Source organism: Calypte anna, chromosome 1, assembly GCF_003957555.1.
Source record: "Calypte anna isolate BGI_N300 chromosome 1, bCalAnn1_v1.p, whole genome shotgun sequence".
NCBI lineage: Eukaryota > Metazoa > Chordata > Aves > Apodiformes > Trochilidae > Calypte > Calypte anna.
This window is the reverse complement of record NC_044244.1, coordinates 24,113,858-24,135,517: the sequence shown is the minus strand read 5'-3', so window position 1 is coordinate 24,135,517 and position 21,660 is coordinate 24,113,858. Positions and strand designations below refer to the sequence as shown.

Genomic DNA, 21,660 nt, shown 5'->3' with positions numbered 1-21,660 from the left:
ACAGGAGCTGAAAACCTGAATAGCTCAATTTAACACTTCAAAGTTCCAGGCATCAAGTACTTCAGGCTTTTACCTATGAAGTAGTTGAGGCTAGAATCTTCCTGTTTCTAAAGGGGGAATGTGTGCTTGTAATCTGCTTTCTCACCAAATACCTTCCTAACTCTTCTTTCTGAAGGTACCTTCAATTTCTGAAGGAAAAATAATTAATCTGATTTTGTCCTCTACAAGTTTTTCTGTTTGATTCAGCTACCGTATTCCTAAGTTTTCCTTCCAGACAGATTTGTACTTTTAGAAGAATGATATGTTGCTTCTGCATATATACAAACATTATCCCTGTGAAGTAAAGTGCTTGCTCCATGTCTTATGAAGTTGAGGTCAGCCACTAGTTTAACTTTTACATTTATACACAGGCACAGACACAGTCATGCATAGCTTGACCCAGTCATGCATATTCAAGCAGCATGCTGAAAATGATCTAGAAACTTCTTGAAAACTTTACAGTATCTGTGACTACACAGAATTTTTTACATTTACTTTTTGCAATTAGAGTGAAAATAAAGCAGACTTTTCAATTTAAAATCAAAGATATTGGGTGTGGGGAGTAAGCAATTTTTTACCGATCAACATAAACATGAGAGTCTCTGAATTGAGAATTTTTAATTCATGAGATAGAAGAAGTTAGATTCATATCTACACAGCTTAACCCTCCACATTTTTCTTTAAAAACTGAAAATAGAAAGCTTTACCTTCGGTATTTGTCTCCTGCTTATTCCACGTCTGGGAGGACAAATGGCCTGACTTCTTCCGAGGACTTGTGCTCACTTTTCTCCAAGAAGCATTCTCACCTCTTTTTTTACTACAATTTTTGTAGCTTGAAACCACAGATAAAGGAAAATTTCCTCCTTTGAAATCTGCTATATAGTTATCTAGCTCTGAAACAAAGGTTGAACAATATTAAGAACTGACTGTTGCAAATGGTCCTTCTTTGATCACCATATACTATAACTTAGTTTAGTGACTGCAAATGCTTTTAACCACACACCTCCCATCACAACTGCATGTGTGTTTCAAGGAAATTTTTAAAAAGTAATAAAAATTAAAAGCCCCACTTTGGAACTGTTACCTGTTCTGGGTAGAGGACAACCATGCAAAACAGCTTTATTTAGCAAGATACTGAGAGCAGCTTTAACAACAGCCTGTTGACCTTGGCTAGGATTTTTTTTGGCTATTGCTTGTCCTGGTACAGATGGTCTTTTCACAGAGGCTCTGGAGAGTATTGCTTCTTGAACTCTGGGAGCAATTACAGCATTCCATAATTTGGACATCCACCTGTAGGCACATAAATGATCCCTTAACCTCAGAGTCAATTATCAAGCCCCAAGATTTTATACTTTGAGTAACATTATCAGATTTGCATTTCTAAGAAATATATATTTTGGACTATGCAGTGTCACTGAAGAACTGATTTTACTTAAGGTCAGGCTTACTTGTTTGTTTTATATTAAATTGTTTGACCTAAATTTCTTCAGGCTGCTTTGGCAAACTATTTACCATCCAATGCTTTTCCTTCTTCAGATAGGAACAAAAAAGCATCCTTTTCATTTCAAGGCTATAAAAGAAAGAATGTTCCAGAAAGCTGTGTGTTCAAGTACATACAAAAAAAATCCCCTTTTGCCTTTGCCAGTGCATGGAGAAGTTCCCATGCTTGCAGGTGTTCATTCATAGTCCATTTGCTGCCAGAGTGGGGAAAAAAAAAGAAGTATTCAGTTATGATTTCACCCTTTCCAGTATTCTTCCATTTCCAAACTTGTCCAGCTTATAAGACCTTTCTAATTGTACAGCTGCCTTGCTCTCACACTCCTTTTGTTTATTTGATCTGTGGTGAATTGTTTTTCCAGGATGCTGTGGATTTTCCAGATTCTCTGATTTAGAGACTGGGTCTGATTAAAAAAAAAACTGATTCAAGAGGACATGTTTTTTCTGGAACTTCTGCTTTTCTAAGAGAGAAATATTGTGTTGTTTTAGTACTGAAATGAAAAAAAACTGTATTAGGAAATAAATAAATACTATTTTTAGTTATAGTTCTCAAGGGATAAAGGCTAGGTCTTTCAGGCTCCTGGCTCAGCTCATGTCTATAACAGACACCCAGGCAATCTTTTTTAGATCAAATACAACTATTTTTTCCTTACACCCTTACCATCAGATGGTAAGATTGAAAGTCAGAGGGTTTATATTAAAGATCTATAGGAAATGATAGGCTATAAAAGCTGTGTTCCAGCTTTGCAGAAATCCATCAGAAAAAATGGAGGATAAAACGCCTCTGACTTAAATAAGCCATTTTGTTGGATAGATTGATACACAGAAGCCATTTCATTACTCAAAATATTATGACAACAGGTTTTTTGCTTTTTGTTTTTTAGTGTTTTTAAAAGTGAAAATGCCTAAATAGTTTGATAGATACATCTTTTGTTTGTTTCGAATCAAAAGACTGAATTGTTATGATTTATAGGAATGCTATAATGTGCTGGTAAAAGCTTGATGAAAGTTACACTACTGAGAAAAATACTTAGTACAGCTGTTAAAATAAAACATAAAATGCTTATTGGAGATGTTACTTGAAGCTTCCCTGGCATAATACTGAAGATACCATTCCATGTAGATACAGTCTGCTTTTCCTAGCTGAGTTAAGCTACCAAAATAAACAATAACTTTAGTCACAAAAATTCTGTCTCTCTGCTTGTAAACTTTTCACATTTTGTAATACTGCTTGTATAAACAGTCAGAAAGGAACACTGCAAAGATAAATTTGAGCCCATTGTAATTTAATAGTTCAGAATTGATAGGCTGTACAATGTCATCTCCTCTAAATAAAATTCTAGCCTGCTGTTTAAATTCACTCTTATGCTGGCACTCATCTTGATGGATTCCCCAGTTCTTTGGCATTCCAGTTTAACACCTCCCTGCCCCTGGAATAGAGGAAATGTTTCCTGTTGGAACAACACATTTAATTCCCGAGACTAAAAAAATTTAAAAATGCAGCTAAATTTTTTCTCATTTATTTACTCTACTGTCCAAAACATGTGAAGCTACACGGAACAGCTCACAGCAAGAGAAAAAATACTGTCACACCTTCTCTCTCCCTTTTCTGCTTCTTGCTTCTACCACTTGCCTGGTGCTGCCGCTTAGTCCAGTACTGACCCTCTCTGCTGTCTTAATGAACTGAACTGACTCAGTGACACTTTAACAAATGCAAAAAGCATCTGAATAGCACAGTGAAGAGGAGACGCAAGATGACAGGAGGTTTAATTAGACTGAAATAAGAGTAACCAGTGAGCTCCTAATTAAACCTATTTATTGCTGGTTCTATGACTCCACTGCCTTCATGCTGCTAAACTGAAAGTTTACAGTAAATTCTCACTGGACAAAAAAGAAAACTTGGGATTGTACTCAAAATAAAGCATTGTGAATCCAGTCAAAACTGTACTTAGGAGAAATCCAAACTAAGAAATACATAATTAAGTATCTAAACAATCTTTTTTCTGTCCTCTACCAATGCCAATGCAATAAATGAATGTCCATTTGAGAGGAAATGATTCCGAAAGAAGATGGGAGGTAGATGCGTGATGTAATTTATTCTTTTCATTATTTCACAGCATCCATAACATTTCCAGTCAATGGTAGATCCACATTCAGACTTTGATAACTACTGTGCATATTAGATAGTGTCCTTTTTGAAAAAAAAAAGAAAAATGAACAAGCAAAATGTGAAGACCGGCAGAAAGAACTAAAGGTGAGAAAGCCAGTGTTACTGAACACTAACCATGTTCACTGCTAAAAAGTATGTATCTGCCTTATTTATTGAGCTTATACATCTGTGACATTAAAACCTTGTATGCATGTTTATAAATTATACTTGGTATTAAAAAGAGTGAGAAGTCATTCTCTGTATTTCCCTCATATACACAATTTCAAAAGGAAACATTGACAACTTTGCAAGCTCAGAATTCTTGAACGTTATATTGGTCTGCTCACTAATGGTCAGCTTTCTCTACAGTGCAGTCTTGAAATTAAGAGCAAGACCTTAAAGGGGCTGAGCAGTATCAGCCACCCCAGTAAAGCAATACTTTGCATCCTCTGTGTCAGAAAATAACTGAAAGATCACAACAAAAGACTGACTTTCAAACAATGTTAGAAGCCCAGTTCCCACTTCTGTCTTGCAAAACTGCCCTTCTGTAATCAATTATCACACAAAAGCCTTGAAACTTTCAATAGCTTCCCCTAAAATACTTTCAAGTTAGCTAAGTCAGAGGGGTTTGGGAGAAATGCAACTACTATATTTGTAATAAGTACTGAGCTGGCACTGAACAATGTCAAAACAGGAAAGGGAAATCTTACTTCACTGTTGCATGGCCATGCCCTGGCACAACAGGACAAGAGAAGAAATGTTTTGGTCCCATAAGTGCTTCAGGTGCTCCGAGACGCGATAAGCAGGAGTTCAGCTGGTGCCAAACAGCAAGAATCCAGTCTATGATCTTGCACACAGGATCACATGGGGGAGGGACTTTGCCTCTGAACTGCAGAGACAAAAGATGGTTTAAATGATACAAAACCTCTGCTAAAAACACTCTTCTTGAAGTCCCAAGAAAGCTTGTTTTTTACCTCCTAATATTGCTATCCTATAAATCAGGTAGAGTCAAAACCTATTCAGCATTTTTATGGAGTATATTGTATTAAATATTGGAGCATTTTGTATTAAAACTGATTTTCTCAACTACACTTTGACAACAAATAGACATCCTTCTGCTTTCTTGTGAAAAAGTGGCACAAAGTTTTTAAAATTAGGATTGCAAGAGATACCTACCATTTCCTAGTGCAATGTATATGATATAAATAAGGCACATAAAAGAACACACAATCACATTGAGCAGGGATGCTTGATCCAGGCATGTTCTCAGTAGATTTCCATATTGATTTTAGATTTAGTAGTGATGAAAGAAAGATGTCTTCGTCTAATTCTTACATGTTTTAGTATTCCTTGTTAAAGGCAAATTATTTGGTGCCAGAAAAATCTTCCATTTCATCTGACTCTAAATTACAGTCTTCACCATCCTAATGCCAGGGTTATCTCCCAAAACAGTCTGAATTACAGGAAGCATGAAAAGATATACTAGAAATAGTATTTGCCAGCACTGAAGACAGAACTTGACAGAATCTACAGCTGTGCAATATAAAGTTAGCACAGAAAAACATTTAAACTAATCACATTTATCCTGATAGTCCAAATAAGGGAAAAAACATTTTAAATTTGAAAACATCACAGCACAAACAAGGTGGCAGAATACAGAAAAAGATTTTTGAAAATGCCAATTGATCTAACAATAAATATGCTTTTACTCCACCTTAGATTTTTATAAGAGATTAATCTTTCTTCTATTTTTAACTTTGGAACCTACTATTTTAAGCCTCCTACCAACAGGCACTAGAGTTTGTATGTGGAAAATGTATGTATTTAAAAAAATAATGTGCTAGCACACTGGACATTTTTATTCATTATTTTGTTAGGGAAGATACAGGAAGACATATGACTTTTTTCTCCAGTGCCACCTTTCTCTAAAGCATTGTGCTTTAAAGAGGATAAGATTCATGAGATTACCACCCAAATTATGTTGAAATTCAGTCAGAGGCAAAAGCCTATTACTTTGTTAACCTCTGTGAGACTAAGGATTGCATTTCAGCCTAAACAAAATAGCTTGAACATGACATCTGTTACATGACATTGTATACAAATTCTGGTATCCAGAGCAGTTCGGCAGAGTGAGTCTGATCCAGCTTTTGTCCTGAACAAGTCAGAATACCCCTGCTACTGCAATCGACTGCATTGATTATTTCTTGGCCTTATGCTCTTGTGAAGACAGCCCTTCTATTTGATCTGGAATGATCTACAATCAAAGTGTTTCTGTTGTTTTAAAAAACAGCTCCAGATCACTGGATAATCTCCAGTGTATGAAGCTTAAGAACACAATATTTCTTCTTCAAGAGATGGAGGAGAGTTCTGCACTGTCCTCTGGCCTATACCTCATTACAGCACCATAGTGTATCTGCAAGATACCAGTTTCAACCAACCTACCTACTTGCCTACAGACAATTGCTACCCTCCTCATCCTTTGTGCAAGGATTCTGGAAACCATTGACACCCTCAATCCAACAGCTACTCATAATGGTTCCAGCTTACTATGTCTGCAGTGTGGAAAAAAGTAGAAAAAGCTTTCACATAGAAAAAGTTAGAAAAAAAATATATGCACCAAAAAAAAGTTCAAATAATGTACTAAAAGTTCCACTGATACATTTCATGAGATTATTTTTTTATATTCTGTATTCCTGTTCTTGCTGCTAGACTGCTTCTAAAATTCCTCATTATCGTAACTGAAATATTCAACTACCACACACTTCCTCTTTAGGATCTCTTTGAATCAGTAAGCTTTTGTAGATGAGAACTGTGGCACAGGAACAGGAGATGACATCCCCATAGATAACCAAGATACATTCAGCTGAACACTCAGAACTGACAGCAGCTCTGTTGTCCCAGGCCAGGACTATTTACTACTGGCAGCTTTTTCTATTCCTAAAACAATCTCCCTTTTTAAGTCTGTTCAAAACTCTACTGCCAAGATTATTTTCCTTTGCAGCTGTTCTGATTAAACTCCACCGCCCAAGGTCTAACACTGCTTGACTGTCTGCAATAGCTGCTATGACACTGGAATGGTTTCCTTTCAAGTAACTTCAAAATTTCCACAATTCTGCTTTTGCCTGTATCTTTCTCCTTATTTCTCATCCTCCCATTTTTGGTTTTGGGTTTTTTTTTTCATGTTAAAACATATTTCCCATATTTGTTCTCTTTTGGACTTTTGTTCCACCTTCAGCAGGCCTTTTGGCTCAAAACAACTTCTCTTACTAATATATTTTCACCTCTCTTTTCTCCTTGTTTTGAAAATAATGAAAACTCTTAATCCTTAAAACTTACACAGTACATACAGAGGGTTTAACTATCTCTTCCTAAATATCTCATTTATGTATGTAAAATAAATTCCTCAAGAAAGGGATTTTACATTTGCTGAACAAATTCTTCCTATTATGCTCACACAGAAGATGAATACAATTATTGCAAGCTGTTTTCATACAGTCAGTAAGTACCCACAGTATTGTCATTTGCAGCCATGGTCACACACCTTCCTATATGAGGCCAAGCACAATATTTACACAGCCTGTATTTTCCTGGAAGCTAATATTTGGGGTTTTTTTTCATGAAAATCCATATTATCTGCTCAGCTTTTGACATCACTATCAGAGATATTTCGCAGACCTGGTGAGGAACAAAACTGCTGAAGCTGATTCAAATTCTTACCTTGTTTATAACTTTTCTTCTTAAAAACCTTTGAAGCAAGCCACGCATTGGTTCCCCATCCCACCTAAGTTGAACCCAACGGAAATGCTGCTGAACCAGCAGGTCACAGCCATGAAGATGACACTTTGCAATCGTCCCCAGTAAAAAGCAATTCTCATGAAAGTAAAAGGCACCAGAAACTCCATTTGCTAAAAAAGAATCATTAAAAAATTACCTGAAATACTCAAAGCTTTGGTATGAATTCATATAAAAGCAAGAAGCAGTGACATAGTTAGAAAGAAAAAGCACCACAAATTAGCTTTAAAATAGACTATATTTAATAAAACTGTTTGCAATAAAATATAAAGACTAAATAGATTACATTTTTCTCCTCTAAGTTCCCCATTCGTCATGTATTACAATTTAACTGTAGTAAAAAAATTCTCCATCCCAAAGTCTTTAAATACCTCTTTGAATAGTGCAAGCATTATCCGAACTCCTATTCTCAAGAGGTGCCAGAAAATCTCCTAGTAATTCAGATAAAGAAGCTCTCTCCAGATTTTCTAAAATCACAATGGTTGTCTTGCTTGCAGGAGGCTGTTTAACTGGGACCAGACAAGCTGAAATATAAAAATACCATTAATGTCTACTTATGAAAATTTATTTTTATTTATGTGTACATCTTTTACTGCTGCTAATGCAACAAAGCATTTTAATTTTTTTTGTGCCTTTTAACTTTTTAACAGAAGCAGACATAATATAATTTGTTCAAAGCTGGAAGCATGTAATCAAACAATGTAAAGAATTTCATTCTGCAAATTAAGGGAAAACAAAAGAAAGCTATTATATCTGGAAACATTTCTTTCAGATGTTGTAATATATCTTAAACTTGTAACACGTATTTATGCCACGTAGTGATAAAAGCATTCAGATTATTCCATATTTATGTGAAACATAATCATTCTGTAAGATTGCCTATTTGTCTGCTACTGTCCTCTCTTCAAAATCACCTTAAATTTATTTAAGAGTCACCTAAAAAATCCGATCTATTTTGGGGTACAAACAGTAGGACTTAACCTAACAGGCATTAAAACTGTATATGTATGTCTCCTATTTTCAGTTCTGTTTCAGCACGCCACCCACTATACAAAATGTTAATGTATGGCTTTATTTTGTCCCATGAATAATTGTCCAACAAAGCACTAAAATCAGCCCTGTGGTTATTTTATAACCTTACCACTATTGATGAACAGTTCTGCAAGCTGCTCCTTGGAGAAACCAGCATCCACTTCAACTTTAACAATTTCGCATGTGGATCCTGCAGCCAGTTGCTTTTGCTGTGTTGAAAATACATGGATTTGGTGAAATGGTGCCAAGTCTAATTTATGAACTAATTTAATGAATATGTTTGTGTTAATACCTTCATGCAGGCTGCTATCTGATATGCTATGTAGTCTTGCAAACTTCCTTCTGGACCGTGGAAAATGACATTGCGGTATTGTTCAACCTAAGACAGATGATAAATTATTCTTGTAAGTTCAAAGACTTGAATTTATTAATTTGTTTTACCTGGGAGAGACAATAAGAATCTAACTGAAAAAATATTAGGATACACAAATATTTTCTTGACTTTGAATTACAATTCATAAGCCATAATAATGTTGAAATATCAAAGGGTAGTTTAAGTCACGGCTAACTTAAGGACTTAGACTAAGGACTTATTTTCAGTTGAAATGGGCTCACGTTATCAATGTGGCATAATAATTGTTTAATGCATCTTAACTTTATCTCTAAAAAATCAGAAAGCAAAACCACATCACTATGCAATGCTATTGAATACAGCAGAAACCTATGACATGTGACTATCCAAGGACACAGCAGAAATTATACAAATTTTAATTCTGATTTGATTAGCAATGTTTAAACAAATGATCTTCATAGATTAACTCATATCCAATTATCCTTACATTTTAAAGCACTGAATTGGAAGAGTTAAAGGAAATACATATAAGCTAGTAATAAAGTCTCAAATAATTGCTTGCATGAATATTATTCTAATTTGCTTTCCCCTCCAAAAGTGGAATGAAATAGCTCTGGAAAGAATCAAGATATTACAGAGCATAAAATATATTAAAAATATTTTCTTAAGCAGTTCAGTTAATTAGATGGCAGCTTTTTAAAGAGAAAGTTGATGTCCTCACATGACTAAGCTTCTTTCGGCAAAGTTTAGAGAGAACTTTATTTTAAAGTAACAACTTTTACCCCATTTAATTTTTTAACTCTTGACATACTTTCACATGTACAGGGATCTTTTTTTTTTTCAGTCAACATTATTACAGAAGTATTTTCATGGGATAATAGCATACAAAGAGAAACTAGCTTAGTACTTACCAGGCGAAGGTAATTCTGAAGTGTCTGAAGGTGGATCATGGATGCATAAGTCACACTATTTAGGCAGCCTTCTTGAGGTCCTGTAAAAAGAGATATACAAATAGCTTTTCTAATTCTCTCATGTTTATAAGCCTGTATAATGGATACATATGCTTCTCATACATTATCCTACAGTGATCTCCTAAAATTACAGGGTATCCAAATTAAAATGGTAAAAAAATGAAAGGTATTTATCTAGCAATGGAGGCACATCTATCCATGACATGAATAATGTGGATACTAATGTGTAACTGGAAAAGGTAACAGGGCATTTTCGTGCCAGTTATTTTCTATATCTTGCAGACCCATTCAAATCTAGTTAAACAGTAAATTGGATAAGTAATTTCTAAAGCTCAAGAAACACTGCAGAATAAAACCAGTAGGTAATGATTCTTAAATTCTGTATTTCATATGGAGCACCTTAATATTAAAATTTGAAAATTATGAATTGAAAATTACCAAACAAAAACACTGTGATATGCTCAGCTCTGTTCTTCTTCAAAAAGTCCCATGGTGGCTGGGAAAAAATCTGACCTGTTGACCATGAAATGTTTCCTGTTAAAAAGAAAAAATTAGATAAGATTTTCCCTGTATCTATATTAAGTGACCTATAATCAAGAATATTCATTTGCTTACAAAGACTGTGTGCACACACTGAGAAATCTGAAATATAAACCAGTGCCATGGTTTGATTCAACATGAAGACTACTAATGTTTCATGCCACTGAAGGCACAGGTTTACTAGCTAGCCTGTCCTTACATCTTTATATGTAAAATAAAGTAAAATAGGATAATCTGCCAATCCCAATGTAAATAGGGCTTTTTTGGAGTGGTAGGAAGGTTGAAGGAAAAGGGTATTTAAGATGAAGCACATGAATTTTCAGTACACCATGCAACTGTTACCACTTGTACCACATTTTGGCCAATTTCTCATAATTTTAAATATTTTTCTGTTTTATCTTGATAAATAAAGTTACATAAACTAGGAGTAGTTCTCTTTTCCCTATGCTCATGATTTACAGTCTGGATTTACTGTACATTCTGGATGTACTCTAAAGACACAGTGTGGGCTCTGCTTTGACTTGTTTTGTTTCTCCTGTAATACAGATCCCTCCTCTAGAGAACTAAATTGAGTACAGGACTAATTAACATAGGACCTCATGGTCCCCAAGACGATATTAAAGTACTTAATAAATTGTGCCATACACATAGCTAAAAGTAAAGAATGCTTTCTTGCTAGCACTATTCAAAGTTTCATAGCTAGTATTGGTCTCTCTTTGAATAAATTTTAAAAGATCAGAAATCTAAAGGTATTTTAACTTCCAAGATTTCAGAAATTCAAGAACATCCCCCCAATATTTGCATTTCTTATTAAACTAATATTGATACCTAGTTTGACAGATAATATACTGTTTGCACTGAGGCCAATGTTGGATTCTGCAGCACTGCTGAATGACAGGTCTTCCAGGCTCCTCCATCCATCAGAAGCAATTACTTGGAAATGGTTTGTCACTGCCTGACTCACTGCTTTTGAAAAATCCTCCCATGATGTCTGTTTGCGGATATTTAATGCACATATTGTGTTTTCTGTATCAAATTCCTCTTTACCACAATGGGCTGGTTCAATGCCACTGACTGAAATCCTTACAGGTACATTAAGAGCATCTGTTGAAAAACAGAAAGCCAAGCATGAGAAAAACTGTAAACTCAATTAAAGAAATCATATTAAAGATCAGTGACATCTAGTATTGCACAGGAAAGCTGAAAAATAATTCCTTCTACAGAAAAGCAAATATTAAAGAGCATCACAGATCATCATCACAAAATCAGTGCAGTGATGAAAACCAAACATTAAGGTCTATAGTTTTTTACATTATGAAAAAATCAATATTATTATGCTTAAAAAACAGGACTTAAGATAAAACTTACTTAATCATTTATTTCCTCTTTATAGACTAATTTATTATAAATTAAGGCAAATGGTAGGTGGTGCCCTAACCTTTCAGTTTATTGTGGTTGTGCACATTTTTATTATCAACTCAGAAAGGAATTCTCTGGCACCAGTGCATGAGTGGAAGACAGAGATGAGCCAAATATCTTTCGACTAAAAGGCTAAGAGCTAAGACATAATTCACTTGGAAATGTATATTTGATTTTCTATAGAATAAATTGACATATTTTAAGAGAAAGTAGGAAATTTATATGCACATTCTAGAAACAAAATTAATTTAATGAAGCTGGTTGTCTTTGAAAAATGGAATACAGCTCAGCAGAAGCAGCAGCAACAGTCCATATGGATAATTTAAATGACTAGAAAATGAAATTATCTTCTAACTTTAATGCCAGAAAATGCCTAGCAGGAATTATCCCTGAGACTGAAAATAAGTGCACCCCCCCAAAATATATCAACTTATTATTAAATCTTGAAACTTATTAGTTTTGGTTTTGAGCTCAGAAGCTGAACTTCAGCTCATACAAACCAATGAAGCTTTTCTAATGTCAGAAAAGCTCTGATTTAAATCCACTTGCCTACCAGAGGGAAAAGATTACTTAAAGGCATCCCTCAGATGTGGGATTGTAAGAAATGTGTCAAAGGCTTGCCCTTCTGATGGCTGGACCTCAGGGAAATGAGCAATGACTGTAAGAAATGACTCTCTACAAGGGAACAGACCCCTAGGACTGAGGTTCAGTGCATGTGACCTCTATGGCATTAGCTGGCAATCCTGGCCCCCAGCCTTTCAGATCTGCTGGAACACATCCTCCTGTCCTACATGTCCTAGATGGATGTCATTCCTAGCAGTGGAAACCTTACAGGATTGTAAGGAAGGCAGAGGATGGTACAGGATGGTACACATACAGCTTACCCAAAATGCAGTCTTGACCTCTTGGCACATAAACTCAGATGAAAAGAGCACTGTTTGCAAGCTTCCAAGATCAGATATTGGTAGGGAAGAAAAGCTAATTATAATTGCACTGATGCTAATTACAGGTTTAACATAGGAAAAAAAAGAGAAATGGAGTCCAAAGGTTCTGACCTGACAAAAGCAGTTGGAAATTCACATAGAACTTGTAAGCAGATGAACTAAGTTTTAGCTCAAGAAATATGCAGGCCAGTGTGCTTTACTGAATTTGAGGAAAACTTGAGAAGGAAGAAGATGGCAGGTTACAACAGAGTAACATTCTGACCAAAGTTATTGATGCTGGAAAAAATGATGCTTGATGCTGTCAGTAAGGCTTTTTTTGATGAATAAAGCAAGTAATCCCCTCAACAACAAACAAGTGACAAAGAGAACTATGCTCTAAAAAGAGATTTAGATATGACTGATGATCATCTTAGCCTGATAAGATTTGACAGCTATTCACCATTAAGTGATTTTTATGCATGAATTTGAAGAACAGACAAGAAGAGGGTAGTATCCTTGGAAAAAGCAGTTACTAATATTAAACTCAGATATTTTAAGAGAATATGGATGTTTGCACATGTAAAATATATACCACCTTTTCAAATGTTTTAAAAATAAAGGCATAAGTCATCTAATAACCTACAACAAACTTCTATTATATGCTGTTGCAAAAGTTGGAGAATAGCTTAGAAAACTTAAGAATAGATTAAGAAAACTTAATTTTGTGGTGACAACTACTCTTGTAATGTTTCTAATTTTTGTCTCACAAGCTCTTTACTAAAAATACTTTAATATAGTGCTGATAGTGTTTACTTACTTAAGTTTTCTAGGAGGTGTTTGCAATCATCAGTAGCAACATCATGCAATGTTCGATTACACTTATCTTTTCTCTCAGCCTCTAGTCCACCATGGCTACAAAGGATTTCTAGACAGTTCTGCAAAGGTAAGAATTGCATTATTTTCTTGTCTGTTTGCTGCATTACAGAGTTCTACCAATATGCAGTTAGACACTGTAGAGAAACTATTATACACGCATTTCCAAAGATCGTTGGATACAGATGTTCCTCCCAGAGCTAAAAACCAGGAGTAAAAACATTTTATGGAAGACAAGTCTCAAATCAAGATTTTGAAAAAGCAGAACATATACAGCCAGGCTTCTTCAGCCTCCAAGATCAACTGATAAACAGAGAGATTCTTAACATCTGGCCACTGATTTAGGTACCCTCATAAGGAAAAATAAGCCCCAACTATGCATCCTGCATTGAACATGTTGGCCTCAATGTTCAAGCAACAAAGAAAAAAGCAGTTCTAAGGATAAATACAGATTAATTAATTAATCTATTGAGGTAGCAATCCATAAAACCAGTTTTCATTATGCAATTCACCAATTTCATCCTGCTTGACACCTGAGTGGAATGCAGCAAAAGAAAAATAATTTTCAAATCACCTTGAGAGCTGCTTCTTTGGCAGGTAAACCTGATTTTGTGGTTACATGAGTTTAAAGTCAGAGTACAAACACTTTGTGGATGCCAGCAATAAATGATATCCTCTTAAAATTCAAAGCCAAAAAATGTGTTATGTTCAACAAAAGAAAAAATCCATTGCAGTCACTAGAAACAAGCTACTAGCAGATAAGTTTGGATTGGTACAATCACACTGTAATTTGAATAAAAATATTAATTATAGATATACTCCCAAAGTACTGGAGGCTGGGGGGGAGAGCCCTTACATAACTACAGTCAAATGCTGATTGATCAGTGATAAGAACACTTTTAAAGTCTTGATTTTGAATGATCATCCATGCAGCACCAATATCAGTGGCGTTCATGAAAGCTTTGCCATCCTCAGACATGCGTTTCAAGGACAAATATCCATATAAAAAAGACACCAACAGAAATTATACCAGTTAATACTGTTTCAATAATCTCAGGGGATAATCCTGGCAGAGACACCAAATCTTGAATACAGAGGAACAGCTAGTAAGCATTTAAATTCAGAACAGTGTCTTGTTGCAGGTTTGCTACTGTTACCCCTTTTGTAGCTGTTCTAACAGAAAGACTTTTGCCAGTATGTCTGATACTCTGGCACCTCTCATAAATACCAAAGTTTATTTCTGAGAGAGATTAAATTTTACCAGATTGTGGTTACAGCACTTGTAAGAAATCTTAAAAAATCAAGTAACTCACTAACTTTGTCAGAAGAAAATTAATAGGAAAAAAAAAAAGGAAAAAAAAAAAAAAGAAAGTTAGCTCTCTTACATGGGTGCAATGAACGGCAAAGACAGCAGAAGGCAGAGGACTGAACTGTGAGGCTGAATGTGGAAAGTAAAGAAGGAAGAAAGAAGTGCAAGAGAACTAAAAATGAGGCTTATTTCCTTAGTAAAATGAGAAGTTTTGTTGGCTTTCTTGCCTATGAAATAGCAGTTAAGATGGCTTAGTGTAATTCATCTGTAAAGGATGGCACCTGCCAATCTCAAAAGTAAAGGTTGTGTCAGTGCTATTCATATGCAATTATCATGTAATGCCAGGAATGACATGCAGCACAGATAAGAAAGATAAGAAAATAAGAATAGATAAGAAAATGAAGCATAAGCAGTACTTGAAGATAGCCATGAAGTTTTCTTTAGCTTCTTAATATACCAAGCATTTCTTGAGTCAATAAATTCCACGAATCAAATACAATTATATAAAGTCTAGACAACATCAAAACCAGAAATCTGATCTCCATTTATATATTGTCTTTGTCACCTAAGAGAATGCTCTCAGCCCTCAACAGAGCTCTTACTAAAGAGCTGACTTGAGCTCAGAAACCCAAAACCACGCGTTAGCCATGAAAGGTGTAAGTGAATGACTTCCAGTGTCAGAGCCTTCAGAGAGAACAACTTGCCAAAGCCTTGTTTAGACAACAAATAAAACCCAGCTTCCAAGTTCCCGAGGATTATATTATTGCAGAAAGGAGCAACATATTGAACACTGTTTAGGTATCTGCAGACCTTAATACCTTAAACTCCATTTAAACTGAGATGAGTGCAAGAGTTTGTATCTGTTTAACAGACACTGGTTAAGGAACACTGTAATGCAAAATGATGAGTAAACAGTGGCTGGTCCCTAAAAACCATAATTTAATAAACTGAATCTTAAAATTGTGACTATTTTGAATTTATAATAGCAAATTTAACAGGAAAATAAAAGCAAGCATAATGATCAACATTGAATTAGGCAGATAATCACAGGCTGATTTTCAGTCGTCAACTATATTTTCCTAAGATTCATTTTATGTGTGTTTAGTATCCTCTGTTTTCTTCCTGGATAAAAGTTTCATGGTGAGATCCAACTGACAGCTGTCATAAAAAAAATAAAAACCCTTTAAATTTAAACAGTCAGTGCTGGAAGCTTAAACCTTCTGATGTCAAATCCTTCAAGCAATATTAATTTTCCACAAATATTCCTCTTTATCTTCAGCAACACCTACCAGGTCATTCTCCATGTCATGAGTTATCCCAGTCACCCAAAAACTTATTCACTACCTGATAGAATGGATGCCCAAAATGAAAAATTAAACAATGTATTAATACGAATTTCTTCGTATTTCTTCCCCTCTCTCCCTCCACCAGGAAAAATTGTACATACTTAAGTCATCTCTAACTCTAGCTGAAAACTATATCCATCTAATAATTATATTTAGTACATGATACCCAACTGGCATTTACAGTAGGATTTACCTCACACTATGGAAATCTGAATCTCAACTACTCATGTTTTTCTCTTTTTATTGTTGTCCCAAAAGTAACAGGCATTAAAACATGACCATTCACCTCCCTTGACACAGAGCTTCTGATGTAAATTTTCCACTGAAGTATCTCTGTTTCTGTTGAATCAAGTGTGACAATAAACTACATAACAACCTTTGATTGTTAAGTTTCAGTTCTTCAAACATTAAAAAGGATTTATCTTGCCTAAATTCTATCCAGCTACTGTAACTTGTTCACACAGACTGACCTTAAAGCCTTTTGATGCTGCTATGTGGGCAGCAGTCCATCCCTCTTTATCAGCATGGTTGATGAGATCTGCAGAAATAACAGGCTTTACTCCACTGCTAAAGTTGTCTTCTTTCTTCTCCAAATCACAGCAGTCTAAATTTGGTTCTGCATCAGTCAAAGAGTTCCCATTGTTTGGTTCTCCATAGTACATAAGGAGCTTGAGACTGTCAACATTACCAGAGCCCACTGCTGCGTGAATTGGTGACCAGCCATCCTAAAAAAACCAAAAGCAAAAAGCACATTTCCACCAAACACATAGCTATTTGTTTGCTGGACTTATGTCAGCAATGAATCTGAATTGAATGTTCTGTTGGGAAATTAAAACAATAAGCAAGAGTGACATAATAATCCCTTGGGAAAACAGAGTTGCTTCTATGTGTTTGGGGTCATAAAAAGAGAGAGGAAAAAAAGGAGCAGAAAGAAAATTTTACAGACTTCTCTGAGGTCAGTCCAACAGATAGAGACCTCAAAATTTTTGGAAGAGTTTAAGTGACACAGAACTTACATTATGTTATCAGACTGCTTCTTTATCATGTATCAAAGTAACATAATTCTAATGATCAAGAATATCTTTCATGTTGCATTAATAAATTTATCAGTCAGATATTTCATGGTTTCTACATCATCACTTTCTCTCATTTCAAGTCAAGTATGTTTACTTTCCAAATATAAAAAAAATAAATCAAAAAAATTCAGTGTAATAGAGGAGCAAAATGAACTGTGAAACTAATACTTTTTGTGCTGTGTTTCTGGACACCCTACATCCCACATTTATTGTTCTTTATGTCAAAATATTAAGAAAAATTTCAGGACAGCATCTGAAAAGGGCAATTAATAGCAAATTAATTTCAGTACAATCCCCCTCCCTTTTTCCTGCAGATACATTTTTTCCCCTTATTATTCTATTTGTGATATGTGAGACTTTATAATTCTGTCTGGCAAATCTGAAGGTAGAGGTTCTCTCAAGGACAACAATAAAGAACCCTTTATAGCAAAATTCCTATCTTCACTTCACCCTAAAAATAAGTCAAAACAGAAGAGTTCTGCTTTAACATTCCAGATAAGTCTTCAGGAAACTGAAGGCAGAATTTGAGCTATGTAAAATGATATGGAAGTTGCATAATTCAGGAAATTTTACACAATATATAGTTTTAAAAATTCAAAAATGTATGATGAAAAGAACAAAATATTAATTTCTAATTATACTTGGTTTACTTCAGCTGTAAAACACCTTAAAATCAATATTTAATGTAAATATTACCTAGCTGCTTATGGTTGAACAGTACTATACAAGGGACTTTAATTTCACAAACTTAGTTAACTTACACTGGTTTTTATTGTTCGATCTGCTCCACCATCCAACAATAGCTTAATACAATCATTACTTCCATTTTCACAGGCCAGGTACAAAGGTGTCTGTCCTCTTTCAGCAGCATGGTTAATATCAGCCTGATACATAATTAATAGTTCTGCACACCTACAGCAAACAATAAGGCAGTAAAATTATCTTATATTTAACACCCAAAACCCCTTATAATGTAAATCATTTAAATTGATTTTTTTTAGTACTGATGTACTAGAGCTAGATCTACCCGTGGTTTCATCCATCACATATACACAGGTATAATTTTATAAATAAGTATAAAGACATAAAATCAGGGTACTTTAAACCTGAAATCTTTAATCTACAGTAGCTGCATTTAAAAACTGTTATTATAAAACATTTTATTTCAAAAAGCTAATAAAAACTTGATGACAGCTGCTTAGAAAAACCTTCAGCTGAGCCAAAAAATACTATTTCTTTTCTGATTATTGATATTTAGAATAGTTTTAAAAAGAAAATAAAAGGGAAAAAAAAGGACTAGAATTAGCATTAAATGCCAGTAAAAGGGACACTGTCCTAGGGAAGGCACCTGGTGGGGGCAGTACAAAAGCTATGGCACTACCTACCACTCAGATACCTGAATGGAGACTACTCCAGAATGATGGCTTGGAGTGTGCTGGTAGCAGCTATTGGATTAAGGAGGATAGAAGATCAGGTGGAGTGCTGAAGAGCAACTCAATAGAGACCAGCATCTAGATCCAAGATCCTGTACTTTCTCACAACTCTGTGTAGTCAAAGTTTACTTCCCAATTCTTGTGCCAGGGGGTTGGCTCACTTTCCCTTTCCAACCCAATTAAGCAATAATTAAGACATCAGAAAAACCTTAATTCCAGTCAAAAGCCTCTGCAGAACAAACTAGACCCTTAATCAAAGATAGCTCCCCATTAGAGAAATATTTATTAGTCCATAAAAATAGAAGGATATCAACAATAAAGCATGATAAATGCTATGCCATGCAGCTACCAGTTAGGAGACCATAAAACAGGATGACAAAATATTTTAAAAAGTGTAAGATACATATACATGAATACAAGTATTACAAAAAATATTTCCTCTAAAGAAGTTCCTATTTAGTTAGAAAATTAATCAAGTTCAAGATAAAATGACCAGTTTTAGAGAAGAGTAAAACAGAACGCATTATCTGAATTGCTTGGCTGCATTTTCCAAAAATGCTCAAATGAACAGAAAAAATAAAAACAATGTTCTACCTTATAAAATGCTGAACAGGTACCCCAACCTTACAGTCACAAAAGTCACCTTATGATGGGCTTGTTAGAAAACAGCTCTATAAAGAAACTGGAGGTTGAGATTTAAGCCTATTATGTTAAAAATCTAGGGTTTGCTGTTTTGCATTGCATTCAATGACTCCTGAAATGCTACACTGACTTTCCATCTCAAGGTCACCTAATGTCATCCTGGTCTAGAGCACACAGGAAATTATTTTGAAAGTTTCTCCCAAAAGCACTTTCTGAATTTGTGCTATTACTGATACTACCACTATAATTTCTTTTTGGAACTGGAACAACAGTATGCACCAATTCAGGAATAAGATTGACTGATGTGCCACAGGGTACTGGCTAGCAAATGTGTCAGACAAGTACCAGGTAACTGACAGTAGTTTAGTGTAACCCCAGATTCTTAGTGCTTTAGTACAAGTAACATGGAGTAAACAACACAATACTTGAAAGGGATTACTATACTACTGCCCCAAATTTTGCCTATTGCAGATTTTTTCTGAGCCACAGCTTTGACGTGATCAACAAATCAAACAGCCTGAAGCATTCACAGTCTCTCTGATATTTTCAGCTGGCTCTGTTATTATTCCACTCACTTCTACAATTTGGTTCATGGTTAATGTCTAAAAAATGTGAAAGCAAACAAAAAGTTTAGAGATTTCATACTAACCTTACTGTGAGAGTAAAAGCATACAAAATATTCAATACCAGAACAGAGCAGATGATATACAGAAAAGTTTTGTGAGGGTGTCATAGAAATAGCTTCCTATTTTTAAAAAAGTATAAGGTATTTATTTTAGTGAGAAAATCTGAAGTGTATTTTTGGTTCATCTTGTCAACTCACGTGTAATTCTTACAGATTTTACATATAACACTGAAGCATTTAACTAGATTCTGTTCTCAGAACAGCTGGGGATCTGCTGCCTCTGGATTAGGACTTCTAGTCATAGACACCCATTAGTTGTTAATCTTGAAGTCCTTTAAGACGTGTCAAGAATCTCTTATATACTCATGGAATACTCAGGGATTCTACTCTTCCAGGGTCTATTATGGTATAACAACACTCAGAAACTCTGACTCCTATATATTACTGTAACAGAGCAAAATATTTAAAATTAGTGAATGCAACATTTAAAGAATCAAAAAGGAAAGATAAGCAAAAACAAAAATACATAAACCAATGGAAAAGTCTCTAATGGACTTTTTGCATTTGTAAAATAGATTTATCTGGGTAAGGATGCTCTGGAAAAATTTATCTAGTGGTTGCTTCCAACTTCCAATTCTAACTCCTACAATTCTGTGATATACTGTAAAGCTGCAGACTGGAAATGCAACATCCACCTTCAGCTCCTCTGAAGAAGGGAGGGTAAAAGAAGTCATCTGGATGAGTATCACCCAGGAAAATACTCAGATATATATTCTTTTGTGTCTGAATATGATTTCATAGTTCTCCACACTTCAAAAAAATCAATGCAAAAATAATTTCCTTCCTCCTTCCTCTGTTAATCCTGTATTATACATGATAACTCAAAGAAAATTAAGGAATTCAAAGTTGCAACACCCACATAGATCAGCGTTATATCGTGGTTACTAAGAATACATGTTCAGCAACCTTAAGAGCTGCAATTGGAAAAAAAAGCAAATGGAAAATATTAGTAACAGAATGACAGAGTATGTTTCAGTACATTTATAGAAATGATAGTTAAATGCATTTATACCTAAGAACACAGCAGTATCATAATGGAAAAAGTATATAACTTAAAAGAGAATGTAAAATTGAGTAGCAGTAAACAGGCAAAATCTGAAGACTTCACTTACTTGACATGTCCCTGAGCAACTGCTGAACACAAGGGTGTAAAACCATTTTTATCAGCAGCATCAACTTGTGCTCCTGCAGTCAGCAGCAATCTCACACAATCTATAAATTGAGCATAAATACAAAATAATACAACAAGAGTAAGCGGTAAACAAACTACCAGAGGTTAAAACCTGCTCAACGGGCAACAGGAGACAGTCTTTTTGACTATACATCACACACCTTAGCAAAGTAGAAGGTCAGGAAGTAGTGTGCAGGAGAGAAGTGAGAACTGACTCCCTGCAGGCACCAACTCCCAGAATATTAGCTAATTTACCTCCAAAGTGAGGAATTCAAATTATCCACAGCCCCTAAAGGCAGCACAGACCCACTGGCACTGAAGTGACATGTCCCAAATATGACAGGCACAGGGGAGATGTTCACAAGCAACACGTAACTCAAACAATAGGCTGGCCAGTCTTGTGTCAGGATA

At 35.1% G+C, this 21,660-nt stretch overlaps 1 protein-coding gene across 1 annotated transcript in view; it reads right to left on the bottom strand.

Annotated features, from left to right (window-relative positions):
- CTTNBP2 (cortactin binding protein 2) overlaps positions 1-21,660 on the bottom strand; it is an 80,433-nt gene that overhangs the window by 7,866 nt on the left and 50,907 nt on the right. Inside the window, exons 6-19 of the mRNA XM_030448641.1 lie at positions 21,191-21,290; positions 18,080-18,230; positions 16,713-16,967; positions 13,532-13,649; positions 11,201-11,476; positions 10,271-10,366; positions 9,773-9,852; positions 8,802-8,888; positions 8,619-8,718; positions 7,849-8,001; positions 7,403-7,590; positions 4,396-4,574; positions 1,124-1,329; positions 747-932 (exon numbers count right to left, since the gene is read on the bottom strand). Coding sequence (XP_030304501.1) covers positions 747-932; positions 1,124-1,329; positions 4,396-4,574; positions 7,403-7,590; positions 7,849-8,001; positions 8,619-8,718; positions 8,802-8,888; positions 9,773-9,852; positions 10,271-10,366; positions 11,201-11,476; positions 13,532-13,649; positions 16,713-16,967; positions 18,080-18,230; positions 21,191-21,290 — 2,175 coding nt within the window. The remainder of the gene's footprint in view (positions 1-746; positions 933-1,123; positions 1,330-4,395; positions 4,575-7,402; positions 7,591-7,848; positions 8,002-8,618; positions 8,719-8,801; positions 8,889-9,772; positions 9,853-10,270; positions 10,367-11,200; positions 11,477-13,531; positions 13,650-16,712; positions 16,968-18,079; positions 18,231-21,190; positions 21,291-21,660) is intronic.